The sequence below is a fragment of the Schistocerca gregaria genome, chromosome 2 (genome assembly GCF_023897955.1).
Source record: "Schistocerca gregaria isolate iqSchGreg1 chromosome 2, iqSchGreg1.2, whole genome shotgun sequence".
Lineage (NCBI taxonomy): Eukaryota > Metazoa > Arthropoda > Insecta > Orthoptera > Acrididae > Schistocerca > Schistocerca gregaria.
In genome coordinates, this window is record NC_064921.1 from 806,647,319 (window position 1) to 806,665,743 (window position 18,425).

General features: G+C 34.4%; 1 protein-coding gene across 2 annotated transcripts in view; it reads left to right on the top strand.

Moving 5' to 3' along the window:
- LOC126335094 (uncharacterized) overlaps nucleotides 1-18,195 on the top strand; it is a 789,781-nt gene extending 771,586 nt beyond the window's left edge. The window contains exons 16-17 of one of the 2 annotated variants that reach the window (XM_049998004.1): nucleotides 1,240-1,277; nucleotides 16,832-16,922. In XM_049998004.1, the coding sequence (XP_049853961.1) occupies nucleotides 1,240-1,261 (22 nt within the window). In that variant the 3' untranslated portion in view covers nucleotides 1,262-1,277; nucleotides 16,832-16,922. Of the gene's footprint in view, nucleotides 1-1,239; nucleotides 1,278-16,831 lie in introns of both variants that reach the window. The other variant, XM_049998003.1, reaches the window with a different exon arrangement.
- Nucleotides 18,196-18,425: the final 230 nt, after the last annotated feature.

An 18,425-nucleotide genomic window follows, 5' to 3' on the forward strand; every position in this document is an offset into this window, starting at 1 on the left:
CATACACTTTGAAAACACTTTTGACTCAGGTTCAACGAGATCTGTACTAATTTCCCTTGAAATACAAGGCACTGATACAACCTATTAATAAAGCTACAGCTTCTAGTAAAGTTCACCCTGTCAGTAAGAAATTCAGAACAGAAAAAGGAATCAGATTAGACAATCCTTTGTCACCAAAACTATTCTCGTTAGTATTAGAGGAAGTTTTCATCTTCATGAACTGGGAAATATGGTGAAGGTATGTCCATTAATGGTACCATCTCATTAGGCCATGTATAAATGTTTAGACCCTTCAACAATTTTGAACTCCTTACACTTTTTTTCTTATCTCAGTACATTATTTACACCCACCCACAAACAGCATTCCATTAATTGTGGTCAACATATTTACTATTAAGAAGAAACCGGTCAGTGGAATATCCTGCAGATTAGGTACTTTTGAGCTTTCTGTATATTCGCAATTATCTTTAAAAAACCTGCAGTTGACACCGGAATCCACGAGAAATATTTAGGGGTCCTGTAGAAGCTATATGGTTGTTTGTTCCTGAAAACAAACGCCTTTGTGTCCTTGCATCTCTGAAATCCATACCTTTTTGTGTGTGCAATATTGTGCTCCATCGTCTACATGCTTTCTGATATTCCTTTGGCCTTAGGCCTTATATAAATTTCACTTTCATTCTTCCTTTTTTACTCTGTCTTTATATCCAGTGTCTGCATTAAAATTATGTCCCTTCTGTACTCACATAAGAATGGTACTTTTTCCTAATTTCGGTTTTCCCTTTGCATTCTCACATATTTTTCTGTTCACCCTTTGTCTGCATTTTATGATCATTTATTTCACTAACCATCTCCCTCCTCCCCCATCCCCCATGTTTTCATTTCATATTTTATTCAGAGTATTCTGAATTGTGTTATTGTGTGTGACTTGTCCTCTTGTTTACCATAAACCTATCCTTTTTAATTTCTTCCTTGTTATCTTGACTACCTGTAGAAAATCCTTACTTTGCAAACTGAGAACTTAATTCGTTGTCTGTAAGTGTCTGTAGTCTAAATTTAACCTGCATTTAGGATGAATGCAGACTTTCCATCTATTTTCATTAATGCCCGATACTTCACTTCACTTGTGACAAGCATCATATTTTTCTGTCAGGGTATAAATTTATTGTTATTACAATTTCTGTGCTGCATATTACTGTACCATTTTATATATGAACTACATTTCTTGATTGCTGTTTCCAGGCTTATGGATGATGAAATGTAGAAATCATCCGAGCCCAGTAAGTAGCAAATTTATCTGAAATGCATGTCCTGCTCTTTGCATTATCCTCCATGCTGAGTAGATTAGCTATGTAGAGTGCAGTGAGTTGGAGCCATAGAACCCATTTCTGCTGTTCACTGTTGGTAGTTAATTATCTGATTGCTTGTTGTTGTGCACAGAGAACTTTTACATTCGAGTAGCATGAGTATCCACAGATGTATCTGCAAGTCTGCATGTATGTGGTGTTGAACTAACTGACATATTTTTCTGTGTCTTTAACAAAGAATAACTCTCAATAATATCCTCAGTGATGGCAAAAATTAAGAAACTTGCAAATATTACCCGTCCTACTTTCACATTTTAGTATCATGATCCAGATCCCTTCTGAGTAATTTCACTGCACAGCAATTAGTGCATTCAGATGATTGTATTATAAGCATATATGCAGGTGCTGAACCCCTTGCACGCTTGAGAGAAAAGGTTAATTATTGAAGAGTTGGAAACTATGCAGTCTATGCTGTCATCAGTGTTTGTGTTGTGGAGAGAATAATGCAAGAAGAGTTTTGAGTTTCCTCATAATTATCAAGTAAAATTATAATTATTTTATTTAGTTACATGTTTTAAAGTTGTGTCTGGCTGACTTTAGATATATGCAGTGAGTTTGACTATACATTAAAAATGTTATTAAAAAAGCAGAAGCACATTGATGAAAATATTCTTGCTTTTAACTCCAGAGGAGATTTTTAACTTGAAATGGGAAATAGTACAGGCGACTATCAGAGAACTGAGAGTCCTATAAATCTAGAAAGATAGATGTGTTCCTGGCTGAAAGCCAGTTGACATCAGGGATGGAAGCACTCTTAATGAGACAGAGTTTAGAAGTGAGACTCTCGTGACATGCCTGCAGGTCTTCTATGGACTCATCACTACCAAATGCAAATATGTATTTGTTCTTCAGGCAAAAATTACTAGTGACTAAAAAAAAAAGAAAGCAAGTCAACAGTACTCTTTGTATGGCACTTCACCATCTTCTCTCTCTCTCTCTCTCTCTCTCTCTCTCTCTCTCTCTCTCTCTCTCTCTCTCTCTCTGTGTGTGTGTGTGTGTGTGTGTGTGTGTGTGTGTGTGTGTGTGTGTGTGTGTCCACCTGTCTGTCTGTCCATCTGCCTCTCCCCTTTTGGAGATTACTAATTACTGTTTCTTGTGGCATGATGATTTATTTGGCTATATGTGATTTCTCATGTCAGGTAAACATTCAATTATTTGTTACTCTGAAAGTAAAGTGAAAAAGATGAGTGAACTAAAGTAACCAAATTAAATGGCTTACTGATGTGTTTTGTTTCTGTAACTTCAAATCATACAAGTTGAGAAGGGAAACTGGTGATACAATATGATAGATTGTTTACTATTCTGTGATATCCACTCATTATGGATGATATTACTAGGTAGAATGGTTTTCCATATGCTTGGATTTATGTTTGACAGTTGATCTATATATTATCCATGATGAAATATGAAAATTATATACTAGAGAAAGTCTAAAGTAATAGTAGTATGTGAATTAGTTGATGTCTGCAAAATAAAGCGTATTAAAGTGCTAAGCAGAGTACATAAACAGCCAAAATAGTGACTAATTTCTAAACACAAGTTCTTACTTGATAGAAAGAAAAGTTAAGCCTGTGTTGTTGTAGTCTTCAGTCCAAAGATTGGTTTGATGCAGCTCTCCATGCTACTCAGTCTTACGCCAGTCTCTTCACCTCTGAATAACTAATGCGACCTACATCCTTCTGTATCTGCTTACTCTATTCATCTCTTGGTCTCCCTTCCCTCCGATATTAAATTGGTGATCCCATAGTGTGTCAGAATGTGTCCTTTCAACCAATCCTTTCTTTTAGTCAAGTTGTGCCATAAATTTCTTTTTTCATCAATTCTATTCAGTACCTCCTCATTAATTAGGCAATCTAACCATCTAATCTTCAGTATGTTTCTGTAGCACCACATTTCAAAAGCCTCTATTCTCTTCCTGTCTAAACTGTTTACCATCCATGTCTCACTTCCACACAAGGCTAAACTCCAGACAAACACCTTCAGAAAAATCTTCCTAACAGTTAAATCTATAGTCCTAACTAACAAATTTATCTTTGTTGGAAACACTCTCCCTCTGCTGTTGCAAGTCTACATTTTGTATCCTCTCTGCTTCAGCCAACATCAGTTATTTTGCTGTCCAAACAGCAAAACTCATGTCCTACTTTAAGTGTCTCATTTCCTAATCTAATTAACTGAGCATCACTTGATTTAATTCAGTTACATTCCATTATCCTCGTTTTACTTGTGTTGATTTTCATCTTATATCCTCCTATCGAGACACTGACCATTCTGTTCAACTGCTCTTCCAAGTCCTTTGCTGTCTCTGGTGGTAGTACAATGTCTTTCACCAACCTCAGTTTTTATTTCTATTCCCTGAACTTTAATTCCCACTCTGGATATTTCTTTGGTTTCCATAACTGTTTTGTCAGTGTACAGGTTAAATAATATTTGGGGATAGGCTACAACCTTGCCTCATCCCCGTTTCAACCTCTGCTTCCCTTTTATGCCCCTTGACTCTTATAACTCCCATCTGCTTTTTGTACAAGTTGTAAATAGTCTTTTTCTTCCTGTGTATTACGTCTGCTACCTTCAGAATGTCAAAGAGAGTATTCCAGTCAACACATCCAAAAGCTTCTCGTAAGTCTATAAATGCTGCATACGTATGTTTTCTCTTGTTAACCTACTATCTTCTAAGATAAGTTGTGCGGCTCTCCCAAAGCTGTCAGTAGTTCTGACAAAATATTGTCTACCCCTGGTGCCTTGTTTCAACTTAGATCTTTCAGAGCTCTGTCAAATTCTTCTCACAGTCCAATACCTCTCACCTCATCTTCATCTATGTCCACTTCCCTTTCTATAATATTTTCTTTAAGTTCATCTCCCTTGTATAGACTGTGTACATATTCCTTCCACCTTTCAGCTGTCCCTTCTTTGCTTAGGACTGGTTTTCTATCTGAGATTTTGATATTCTCTTTTCCCCAGAGGCCTCTTTAACTTTCCTGTAGGCAGTATTGATCTTTCCCCTAGTGAAATATGCTTCTAAACCCATACATTTGTCCTCCTGCTTAGCCATTTTACACTTCCTGTCAGTCTTATTTTTTTAACATTTGTATTCCCTTTCGTCTGCTTCATTTGCTGAATTTTTAAAGTTTCTTCTTTCATCTGTTAGATTCAATATCTCTCATGTTATACAAGGATATCTACTAGGTCTCATCTTTTTACCTATTTGATCCTCTGCTACCTTCACTGTTTCATCTCTTAAAGCTACCCATTCGTCTTCTACTGTATTCATTTTCCCTGTTCTAGTCAACAGTTGCCTAATGCCTCCTCTGAAACTCTTAAGAACCTCTGGTTCTTCCAACTTATCCAGATCCCATCTGCTTAATTTCCTACCTTTTTCCAATTTGGCAAGTTTCAGTCTTCAGTTCGTAACCAATAAATTGTGATCAGAATCAATATTTATTTCTGGATATGAGTTTAAAGTTAAAATCTGGTTCCTAAATCTCTTTCTAACTATTATATAATCAATCTGAAACATTCTGGTATCTACAGGTCTCTTCTACATAAACATCCTCCTTTCATGATTCTTAAACAAAGTGTTAGCGATGATTGTATTATATGCTATGTGCAACATCCTACCAGGCAGATTCCCCTTTCATTCCTTTCCTCCAATCCATATTCACCTTTTCTTCCTTTTCCTACTACTTAATTCCAGTCTCCTATCACAATTAAATTTTCATCTCCCTTAACTATCTGAATATTGTCTTTAATCTCATCATACATTTCTTCAATCTCTTTATCATCTGTGAAGCTAGTTGGCAAATAGTTGTGTGTGGGCTTAGTGTCTATCTCGGCTATGATAATGCCTTCACTATGCTGTTCATAGTGGCTTACCCACATTCCAATTTTTTTATTCATTATTAAATCTACTCCTACATTACCCATATTTAATATTGTATTATAACACTGTATTTGCCTGACCAGAAGTCCTGTTTCATCTGCTGCTGAACTTCACTAATTTCCTCCATATCTGACTTCAAACCTATCCATTTTCCTTTTTTAAATTTTCTAACCTACTGGCTAGATTAAGTGACCTTACATTTCATGCAGTGACCTGCAATATGCCAGTTTTATTTCTCCAGAGTTGTCCCCAACTGTAACTGAGAAAACAAGGTGTTTGATATTAGTTGAATCCACCAAGGAGAAATGAAAAGCATGGAGTAACTGAAGTGTATGGCATGTACAGAACTGTATTTGAAAAGAGTATTATTTGCCAATGGAAAGTAATCAGTGGAGTGAGTTCTGAGGATCTGCAGAGCTCCAAACAATGTAAGTTATAACACATTATGGAAATTAGCTAACTGAAATATTTGTTTTTAACACATGCAACAAGAAAGTGGCTGTAAGGGAGGACAGTGATACAGCAATCAGTCACAATATGAGTTTTCATTATTCTTACATATCCAAATTTCAGTATTATGAAAAGGAAAGATGCTACGCACCATATAGCAGAGATGCTGAGTCACAGATAGGCACAACAAAAAGACTTTTGCAGTTAAAGCTTTTGGTAATTCAGGCCTTCATCAACAATTGACAACACACACACACACACACACACACACACACACACACACACACACACACATAAATGCAACTCGCACACATGACTGCAGTCTCAGGCAACTGAAACTGGTTTGACAACACACACACACATAAATGCAACTCGCACACATGACTGCAGTCTCAGGCAACTGAAACTGGTTTGACAACACACACACACACATAAATGCAACTCGCACACATTACTGCAGTCTCAGGCAACTGAAACTGGTTTGGTTTCAGTTGCCTGAGACTGCAGTCATGTGTGTGTGTGTGTGTGTGTGTGTGTGTGTGTGTGTGTGTGTGTTGTTGACGAAGGCCTTATGGCAGCACGTTTAATTGTGAGAGTCTTTTTGTTGTGCCTATCTGTGACTCAGCATTTCCACTATATGGTGAATAGCAACTTTCCTTTTCATAATATTGTTACATTTCGTCCTGGATTTTCCATTGTTTGATATCCAAATTTCAGCTATCAATAGCCATCTGCAGTGGATTTTTAGTGAGTTATAATCCAACAAACTCCCAGCAGTATGTCACCATTTAATTTTATTGGTGTACAGGCAGGAGGAAACTGATGTTGTTGAATGACTTTCCCCTTAAAATTTTGAGTCGTTAGAGGAGACACTTCTACCTTTGATCACTTTTTAAAAAACTCATCACGAAGTACCTACCCATCTCATTTTTTTCACTCCAATCCACAACCTCCCATGCCACCTGTATTTATCTATAATACAAATAATCATATGAAGAGTGCAAAGTGAAAAATTTCCTAGTGCCAAATCTCACATTTGTGAGGATAATCAAAAAACAATTCTCTCTCTTTGTACATGTCTGATTTGTATCTGAAAAATTAAGAAGATATTTTAATATAATAGAATTATGCTGGTTACTGCTTCACCACAAAAATAATGTCACAAATTAGAAAATAAATACTTTATTAAGAATGTTATAATTGCTGTACCAGGAAGCTCATTGGTTCTAGGTGCCAACAGGAAAGTTTTTAACAGTAGATTTGTCCAGGAAGAAAACAATAACCAGTAACTGGTAATAATGCCATTTACTGTTACCAGTCTTCAACCATCAGGTTCATCTTCAGACGGCTGTCCAGGTTTATATTAAATTTGTTGTTGCTTGCATTACTTGTTGGCTATTTTTCTTCAACAATTAATGAAAACAACAATAAATCTTGTTGAATGTAAGTAGTCATCTGGAGACGAACCTGTTGGATCAAAACTGGTAACAATGCTATTTGTGTAAATAAACAGCATTATTAACAGTGGCTGGTTACTGTTTTCTTCTTTGCAAGAATCAGCTTGTATTTTGTATACATCCATGATCTCAAAAATGTCAGTTTTTTACAAAATAGCAGGAAGAAAGTTTTTGTTCCAAGTGTCATTAATACTGTTGCACTATACTTCATTTGTGGTAACACAAGTACTGAAATACATCTTGTAAATTTTGGAACTCCAGAAGGAAGCACAGCTTGGTGCAAAGACAATGCACCATCTAGTAACATAAGTTTGGGAAGCTTTCTCCATAGTTTTTGCACATGGATCAAGTCTAGGTACATGCAGAAGAGTGCTGAGAACACAGTAGCACTGAAAATGCAATTTTTAGGAAGATGGCACTTAGAATGTTTTCCATTTCTGCTCATTACATTTCTTAAATATTTTGAAATATTATTATTTCTTTATTGTAATTGTACACTAGTGGTGAGTGGTGCATGACAGTGAATCAAGCAGCCATAACATGTTATCATTAACATGGATGAAACTTTACAACATGCATGGTGTTTTTTTCCTCACAGATTTAATCTACTACTTCACACTAAAATTAGAATAATCTGCAAGAAAACACAATTGTCAAACATGATTTTAGTCATTTAACAGGGATGTATTCTTTACATATTTAGTAAGTTTTACTTTTTCTCAACTTGTCTGTGAATTTCTGATGCAACTGTAAAATTGGTTCTTACTCACTTTTTTTTCCACCTTGTCAAAAATATAATGTCCCGTGTCAAATAAATTCCTTTCGGCATCCTGAGCATCAAATATATTCCTTTCGACATCCTGAGCATCAAATATTTCTTCATATTCCATATTCTTGAGCTAATCCTAAGTTCTACTACTTTCTTCATCTTCTTGTTTCTCTTTGCCTGTGATGTCTTCATGGGTAAAACCTTTCCTGCTGTATAGGAATTTGCTGGTGTAACCTCTATTTTCATTTGTTTTCCTTTTCTGATTTTTTAAAGATTTTGTTTCAAATTTCTCCCTATTCTGGTGTGACAGTAACAATTTTACATTTTCCCTTTTTCATTCCATACCCATCAAAAAGTTAAAATACTATGGCATTGAAGATGACACACTCCAACTGTTCAGATCTTATTTAAGCAATAGGTTACAACTTGTATATGCAAAAAAGCAGAGGTCTGAAATACTCCCTATAGAAAGAGGAATACCCCAAGGCTCTGTTCTTGGATCTTTTCTGTTCATTGTCAATGTTAATGACTTCTCGAATTACATACCGTGTAAGAACATACTATATGCTGACGATATGACATTAATAAGTACAGGAGAGAACTTAGAGTGTACTGGACAAAAATAGAGAAATGATGCAAATGGCTAATTACTGGTGTCAGGCTAACCACCTGTGCATAAATCAAATAAAAACAGAAGAAATAATATTTAATCTCAAAGTAACTAAAAATGAAAACAAAACAGTGAAATTACTTGGACGAATCATAGACCAAAAGCTCTCATGGGAAGGACACACCAATTATCTATGTAGTAAACTAGCATGAGTACTTTTCTTATTGTATAAATATAAGAATACATTGCAAACCTGGCTAAAAAACAACGAATTCTATACAACTGATGAATTCTTAGAAACTAACCATCAAAATATATGTTTTACCTAAGTTATGAAGAAAATGTTTTGATATTACATAAGCTAGTTATTTACTGTGATTCTTTTTTTATTTGTGTATTTAATTACTGCATAAAACATTGTTTTACATAATGCTGAAGAAAAGGTCTTTAGTTCCTTTTCTCCCCTTTTTGTAACTATTTGAATATCGTACTGAAAATAAAAGCCTCTGTAAACTTTGACGAAGCCAATTGTATGAAAAATACTGAAAGGATAATAAAAATATTCTATTCTATCCTGTTCTATTCCATTTCTCCTTGGACATGGTTGTCAGAAAAACTAAATCTTTTTTGGAGATGCTGTAAAGCTTCATGTGTTTCAAACAGTATAGAAAAGGATGCACAGGTGATGTTTTCTGTAGTAAAGTCATTTGTGGAGCATTTGCTGGCAGAGTGAAAATATTACTTTCTAAGTTACATTGTTTAAGAGAAGGAACATTGGCATCTGAATGTATTTTCCTTTGTTGTGGGATTTTCATCTGATTTAGGACGATCTGGTACACAGGACCCTAATTATCATCAGAAGAATATTTTGTCAAAAGGATGGACTCCAGCCTTTTTTAAATCCATGAATTATGTTGCTTGTGCTGTATGCATGTGGATAGATTTGATGTGGTAATTCAGAAATATTTTATATATCTCAAGTTTTGCCTAGGTCATTCAGTAGCCAGTTGTCAACATATAATCTGTAGTAGCTGTGCAGAGGCAAGTAGATTGAAAGCCCTCCATAGAGGCTGAAGCACACTCAACAGCACCTAAAGAGATTCATATCTCGTGATTATCCAAAAAAAGCAACATTTTCTCTTCTTTTGTTTGTTTTTGCCTGATGCTGAGGAAAACGTTCTCATTACATCATCACAATAGGCTTGTTTTGCCAGGTGTCATAGCCCATGCTCCTCTCAACATAAATTCCTTGAAATTAACTCTTGGGAATAGCAACATTGGAGGTATATGGTTTCCTTTTTCATTACCACATGCAATTGAAGTCATTAGCTGGCCACATTCTGTCGAAGTTGCCTTGCCATGACAGGTGGGAAGGAGCCTAAATGTACACAACTTGAAGATTGTCAAAACAGCATTTGGACATTAAATGTATTAAAACTTGAGACCCTAAGAAAGCTTGTTCTTGGTATTCTCAAAGATGAAGAATCTATTGACTCTTTAAAAAAACTATTTATCTATTTCTCCCCTGGCAACATTTCATCTTCCCGGTTGCTTGTAAAAAGTTACTTATTTATTACAAATATCTGTAGGCAATCTTACTGACTCAATTCAAGATACAAGAGAGAGTTAGCTATTTAAGTAATATCTCCTTTTATTCACTCCTTAAAATGTTCGAGATTACACCTCTTCAAATTGCATTACTAAACAATTAGAAATCATATACTAAAACAAACACCAAAGTCTTAATAAAATTTCACTCATCAAACACTATGCACCGACAAAGCAAGTTGGTGGAGGCTGCCATGTAATGTTTATTGCTTGAAATAGTTTGAATGTTGACCACTAAATGGCAGTAACAGCTGAAGAAAGAAGTGTCATTCGAGGTATGCTGTCATTAAGGTACAACAGATTTCTCTACTAAGAGAGGTTATCTCATGGGGTACGTGCAAATGGCATGACTGAGAGATTGGAGTCAGAAAAGGGATATAAACAGTATGAAATGAATAAAATGCACTGGAGTGGTTGGATGATGGCATTGAAATCAGTGCAGTGATATGAAATGAGGATGGTATTTATCACTATGTATGTATTGCATTGTGTGTTCAACATTTGTGACAAGTTTTTGCTAATGTCTAGCAATAGGAAAATTTTATGTAAATGATAAGCAAAAAATAACATGAAATCGACCATTTTCAGCAACATAACGTGAAGCCGGTGTTGTTTATGAAATGTCCCGTGTAAAAACTGACAGTTGTTGAATGATGAAACTGGATTTGACTTTTTTTACCGTCATTTAGAATTGTGTATATTCTTAGAATGAAAGCTGATTTCCTGCATAAAGAGCTTTGGTACTAAATGTGATGTCAAACAAAAATACTGTACTTTCAATAAGCTCTCACCCAATAAGAGTTTTAATCAATGACGTCACCTATGTCGAGACTTCTGCACAATGTATCATACAAAAAATAGAATGTTTTTGAGAGATCTTTAATCCAATGCATCAGTTTTAAACTACATATTTTTGTAATGTGTGTGTGTGTGTGTGTGTGTGTGTGTGTGTGTGTGTGTGTGTGTGTGTGTGTGTGTGTGTGTGACATATATTTTCAGTGTTCTGTTTTGCCACCAGAAACATATTTGGATGGCACCACTTGTCCTGTGCTCTGATTGGCTGGCTGGGTGGGGATCATGTTGATTTATGTGTTTGTTAAGCTAAAGTGCCGTATTTGGTAATTTTCATTTTTATACTTGCATATTACAAAAATAAGCAGTTTAATTCATCCACCACATTAAAGATCTCTCCTAAAGATCTCTCCTAACTGCATTGTTTATCATATGATTTGTTGAGCAAAAATATTACAAAATCTTATGTTGCCAGGTAAAACTGTTCCCAGCATTCAAAGTTAAAAGTTAAGTTTCATTCATTATGGTGAGAAAATTACTTTTTGGTGATTAAAACAGCAAGCTTTTGAGAAATATGAAGGGACCAATAATTTAGGTGGGGTGAAGGAAACACTGAAATGCACTAGTTTGCACCTTCAAATTAGGATAACAACTGTTATGGGCACAATCTGTGTAGTCTGTGTTCAAAGCTCTAGGTTCTTGTTTCAGCCATGGGTTGGTAATTGTCTCTACTTTGTACTTAGAATAGCAAGTCTCTGCTGTGCAATATATTCTGAAGGGATACAAATCCCTTCATAATTTAGTGGAAGAGCAACTTTTCATGCCAGCGGTATTTTTGGGCATCATCAAAAGTCTGGTGTTGTGCTGAAGGTAGTTTTTCTCCTGTGATCTAATTAAGACTCCAGCAGGCTGTTTTCACACTGCAGTGAAGTGTTAATGGTTCAGTGACATAATGCCTCAGAACAGAATGTTGAAGTTACAACAGTTCTTTCTTTTGAAAAGTTTTACAGTGTCTGGTTGCAAAGTTATTTTTGCTTTAACTGATTAGATTTAGTGGATTAAATATAAATGATTTATTTATTTCAGTAACATAAAGAGATGTGACATCTGAAGTCAATAAATATACAGTTATTGGATATATTTTCAGCATAAAACTAAAAAACAAAAAAATGAGACAAAAGTATGGAGCATAGGGCACTTCAAAAATAAGCCATCAGAAACTAATACCAACATTACAGAAAATAACACCACAATGGTCATAAAATAACACAGGAATTGATCATAAAACAAAATGTATTTTTTCCTGTTCCTACTGACATTCCTTAATTTAACAGCACCTTCATTGATTGCATCATCGTCATCCACTCATTTCATATCAATTAATGTAATGCATCTGTGGCAGAAAAGGGAAATTGAAATAAAAAGAAACATTTGCAGAAAGTGTATTTTGAAGAGAAAAATATAAAACTGGGTAGTAACATGTCAGTTAAATTGAGCACATTTCTTTTAGGGTTGCATGAGACTAATGTAATCATTATTACCTTGGTCTCTGAAGTTAGTACTGTTGCAGGAGCAGGCATGAGCTATAGCTACATATTAGGTGCAGCCTCTAAAGCGTTCACAATGTTAAAAATATATGATAAAAAAGGAAAGAACTTATGTTTCATATGGGGTAAATGGAGCAAATGAGGCAGGAGGTATTTTTTTTATTTGGTTTATAAACTTGATATTAAAAGTTTAAGAAACACAAAAGTTTAAGAAACAACACATTTGCTCTCTTGTGTATCTGCCAGTCATGTCCCACCTGTATTAGTTTCAGCAGCTGATAAGTGGAAACTTTTATCCACACTTCTCGTATTTCGATGTTTAATTTATTTTGTTTAGTTTCCTATTACAGCTATCTCGTTTGCTTGGAAACCCTTTGTGTTAATGCTGCATGTTCAACATATCTTTTATTATTATTAAGTTTTATTATTATTAAGTTTTATTATTATTATTATTATTATTATTATTATTATTATTATTATTATTATCATCATCATCATCAAAATATGTAAAATAAGAAAAGGTAATCACTTACCTATAGAAAATTGGTGCATGGCGCATAGAAACCTGTGATAGAAAACATTTTACACTAGCTTTTGTGCTCTTGATTTTTGTCCTAGTAAGAGTCCACTGTTACTAGAAAGTGCGCAAGTGGTTAAAAGCTAGTGTCAATTGATTTCTATTATGTGTTTCTGTGTGTCACACACCAATTCTCTGTAGTTAAATGGTTGCCTTTTGCTTATTTTATGTATTTTCCCAGCCAGGTATTTCTGTTATTTTTATTATTGTTGTTGTTATGTCTAAAAATTACTATTTATTCCTGTGCTGATGTGTTGAATAGCTTGCATGAGTCTTGAAACAAATGATAACCTAAGGTGTATCCAATTGCATTGCATATTTCCTCACCCGAAGTTATGGTGTTTGCCTTAAAATGTGAAAAACATCACCTGTTACTATGATTTGAAAAATAGATTTGTTGTTTATGTGATTGACTATTAGACAGCTTCATGTAGTATACAAGTGCTCTTTATGTACCATGACATAATTTTATCTCACTGCCACAAAGAATCATCTTCCATTTGCACCATGAAACTGAAATATAACAGTGCAGATGACAAGGATGCTTTGTTTTCAATAATTAATGGATGCCAAATGTGTACTTCCAAGATATAATAATAATTATTAGCCATTGATCATATAAAATGAGATAAAATAAAAATTAATAAGACATTGGATGTGTAGTTAGTAAATACAGTTAATGCGCAAATGTTTGTTAGATAAGATAAATATTAGTAAATGCAGTACTTGCATAGTAACTGATTCAAAAACAGTTAAGAAATTGATATAAATTGGCACATAGGAAAATTATTAAGACAGTGAATATAATTATCATCTTACAAGCAAATAACCAGTATGTATAGGAAGAACTACTCGAGACACTGTTGAGCTTCAAAGTGGTTGTGAACTTAAAGGAATGAGCTTTTTCCACTAGAGGTCAGTGGAGTTGTTTTTCTCCCATGCATAGGACAAGAGAGAGAAAGGGAGACTGCAGTGAGGGAAGTGAGAGAGAGTATATTAGCGGGGTGAAAAGATCACAGCTTGAAAAGTTCGGTACGGGGATGTAAAGTACTTTTTATTTTCATTCGAGCTTTGCCTCAGTATTGTCTTGACTTCCTTCATACATATATTACATCCATGAATATGAGTCTCTTCTTATTGTGAGACTGTTCACCCTCTAACCGTTGGTGATTTTCCTATTTTTTGGTACAAAATCATGGGACATTTTTATTCAATAATTAGAAAACTTGCAGCAATATAATTAAAGGAATGTAACAAGAAAACCAATTTAGATTTGATTTTTAATTGATATTTAATGTAAATAATCGCTTTCAACTTTATAAAATCAGAATAAACTTATTGATAGTTTTTCTAGTGTTGTGTATCTTGAAGCATGGTTCCATACACAGAAATATGATTACAAAATTGCTGATGTGAGAAGTTGTGTGAGAAAGTATGTGAGTGAGACTGGAGAATCTGTAAAATGCAACTCCAAATGTTTCAGACCAAAAGAAAGAGATATGATAGGAACATAACAATCTCCAATATTCCACTACACCAGAAAAAGATATGACTGGAGAAAGCAGCCTACGAAGTTTTAGAGTATGTTCCAGAGGAACGGAAAAGTATTTGGTGGGAAAAATCACGACTTCTGACATGCAAACAGCACAGAAATTATATCTGACATGATAACAGTGGGCCTGTGAAATTGTCCAAAAGAGTGGAATGCACACATTTGTGTCACCTGCAGCTGGAGGATTAAATGCTCATATTTTGAGATGAGGTCACCAAGCTAATCTAGGTTCTCATATCTTTATTTTTTTATGATAGCTGTTGACAATGGACTTTGGTCTGAAAAGTTCAGTGAGAAATAAAAATGATTATTTATTTTTGTCATAGTGAGGCCTGAATCCCTTTGTTTAGCCTGCAAACATGCCTGCTGTTAGAACTATAGAACCAAACAGTGACAATGAGAAATATATTTCAAGATGTGGTCATTTAAAAAATTTATGCTGGAAGGTGTTGATCCTACAAAAAGTTTGAATTACTTGAGAGATGGAACTCAGAAGGTGCCAAATTTAATGTTATCCAACAATTCATACCTAAAAAAATTAGTCAGGTTTCCCATTGTCAGTGCACCTTCATGTTCTGTCTTGAAGAAAGACTTTTTTTCTTGTGTAGCACAATACTCTTCTCTTTCATGTCCAGTTGAGTACCCTTTGCTAGGTAATTAATGCTAAGAATACTTTTGCACACCAGAACACAAAGGTTGTAGCCATTGTGTCAGATGAAACCCACTTCACCTTTTTGTGGTGCAGAGACATTATTCATTCCTACAATTGTTCTGTGAATACTATCATGAAGTAAAAACTTAAATGATATGAAGCAAGTCAAGCTTGAACAAAGTTGAGCAGCTGTTAAAAATTACATTACCAGTAAAGTGCTTACTCAAGCTAAACTAGCTTCCATCCACAACTTTGACTATTGTTTCACTCCTGTCACAAAGTGGTTATCCCATGTGTTGTCCACAGTAACAGATCAATGAACAAAACTGTTGGATTCTTTTAAAACAGTCCAAACTTTCTTGAGGAATTCATTTTTTTGCATTTGCTTATGGTCAGTGTTTAACAATGTGGCACCTAGCTTGCACAAAAATTTCACATAGTTGATTCTTCATTCAAAATGTATTGTGTCCTGGCTTCTGATGAGTGCTGTATCCTGTTATCCTGTTCTCTGATGTACATCTGATGTCAGCTGTTTCATTCACCATTTTATCAACACTTACCCAACACCATATTTACACTGTCGTGATGTTTGCAGTTTGAGGATACTTTCATAAGGATCATTTGAAGAGACATATGGCCAGTTGAATCTGTCACTCATTTCTTAACTTTTAAATGTGACGCAGCATCCTTTTTACAAGCCCCCACCAACAATGGATGAAATTGAGTTGCCACTTTGCCTACCAGTATGGAAACTTTAATTATGGCAAAGTATTCCAGTTAATCTGTGTAATGAACTATATACAACACAACTGCTTTAAGAAAGTATGTACACAGATATATTCTATTGATCATTTTGACTCATTATTATGCAACATATACTAACACACCAAAAGGGAAATTCTTTGATACACATCTTCATAATGAAAATTTTCCAATTTTCTCCGTGTAATCTACCTTCAGCTAATTGTCATTTATAAATAATATATTTTTGACATTGTGTTCTCTTGTTCTGTATAAATGTAACTCTTGTTTTTAACTCAAGTTATGCTGCAGAGTGATGTCTGACCAAAACCAGTCACACATTAAAGAATAATTTAAACAGCAGCTTACAATGTTATATAACACCCCTTCTAAAATTTTACCAACAAATTTGTGTTTTAGTGTTCGCAGTGACCATTTTTCTGTTGTTCAAAATAACATTGTTCTGATGGATATGAGCTGCTCTTCTGTTTGTGTTGTTGTAAGTCCATCTCTGTTATATCTTTCTGTTTGTTATCATTAATTGCAAGTATTCCCTTTCCATTTACATTACTGTGGTGATTGAAAATTATGAATGAAACAAAAACCACATTATTTTTACTGTTAAAATTTCCTTGCATTTCCTTCTTGTCTCTTATTGCTAATAAAGGAACCAGTTTTAAATTTCTCAAAAATTGACATTTGTCATCGGTTTTCGCTGTCCGCACATTTTCAGCACTCCTCTTGTGGCGCATATAGTGTTGGTCTATATCATATGTTTTGTACAACAGATTAAATCATTTGCATAAGTAAAACCTGAAATTTCTACATATTTTAGGAAATTTGAAGATGATGCTGAAGAGGACGCACTATCACCCAATCTGGACAATATTATGATGAACATGTGTGGTGAGAATAAACCGTTGAGCACAAATGGTGAACATCCTAATCCTATCCTCAAGGTAACAGACTTTGACCTGGAAGATGGTGATGATTCAGCAGATTATGCAGCTGATAGTGATTGTTCCATGTAAGATTACAGAAATATTGTTTTTGTAACTGTTTTTTACATGTTCATAATTTGTTATAATGGCCAAAGATTAATTATATACATAAAGACCTGCCAAGAAAGTGAGACGTGCAATATCCAAAGATATAAAGTGCATTTTAGTATACATTGTAATTTTAGGAAGAGACTGTTCATTGATAATTATGAAATTGATGTGAGAACTGTACAACACAGATGAGTGCGTACTGTAAAAAGTTTGTAAGTATCAGTACCTGTGCTGTTTGAATATGACTTTCAAATACAACATTGTGTAACTGAATACTTTAGCTGTTCTATTGTTTTCTGGGTAATTTAATGCTCAAACAGTTTATACATTGTTAACAAAAAAAGTTAGTTTTGCTTCATAAAATTTCAGCAACTTATGAAGCAGTTTTATTAATTCTTTAACAGAGAGAAAGAGAATGACTGTATTTGTATTCTGGCATTGCATGTAGCAAGAAATACCTTATTTGCATGTTCCAAGTTTTGTGGTTTATTTAGAAATAAATGATGCATTTATAATTCCCATTTTAATGAAGACAGCTGTTGCTGTATTATAACAGAATATTTCAAAATTATATTGTTATTAACAGTTTGTTTACAAGTCAGTATCAAACATATGATAATTTTGTCAAGTATTATAAACAAATGTAATTTTGCTAAGCTGCCATTGATAATATAGCTATAAAATCTTATTAAATACGTAATATCACTCTGTTACATCATTAAATACATTTGTAGATAATTATTTGGGCAAAGGAAATGGCAGCATAGCAACTTTTAATGTCTTCATACATATATATATATTTATGAATTTGTTACTCTTTTTCTTTGGTGTGTGCGCACATGTGTGTGTGTGTTTGTGTGTGTGTGTGTGTGTGTTTTGAGAGAGAGAGAGAGAGAGAGAGAGAGAGAGAGAGAGAGAAGAAAAAGTCAAAGTGCTTACTCCTTAATAATTACACAGTGAGACAAGAGAGTGCAGTAACAGTGCCTAGTGGGAGAACTGTTACACAGAGTTTCTGTAAGAGTTCTTTTCTGTAATCCTGTAGAAATATTTATTGCTTACAACAGTAATACAGTTCCCATACCATGTGTTAATGTTTAAAAAAATATGTCCATATTTTATGATACAATAAATGTATGTGTTCCTATAAGTCTTGGTGTCTCCTTCATTGAAGAACAATCATTTAAGTGTATTTTCAGGTTGTTCTTCAGTCATTTGAAGATCCAGGAATGTAATGCAAGGTGTTGTAGATTTGAATTCAGTGAGCATAGTTGCCTGACTTGTTGCCTATTTATGTTACAGAAGGGACAAAATGGTACCTGTGACAACACAGACCAAAAAGGATTTGAAAATAGTTACATGTGTAATGTGAAATGAGAT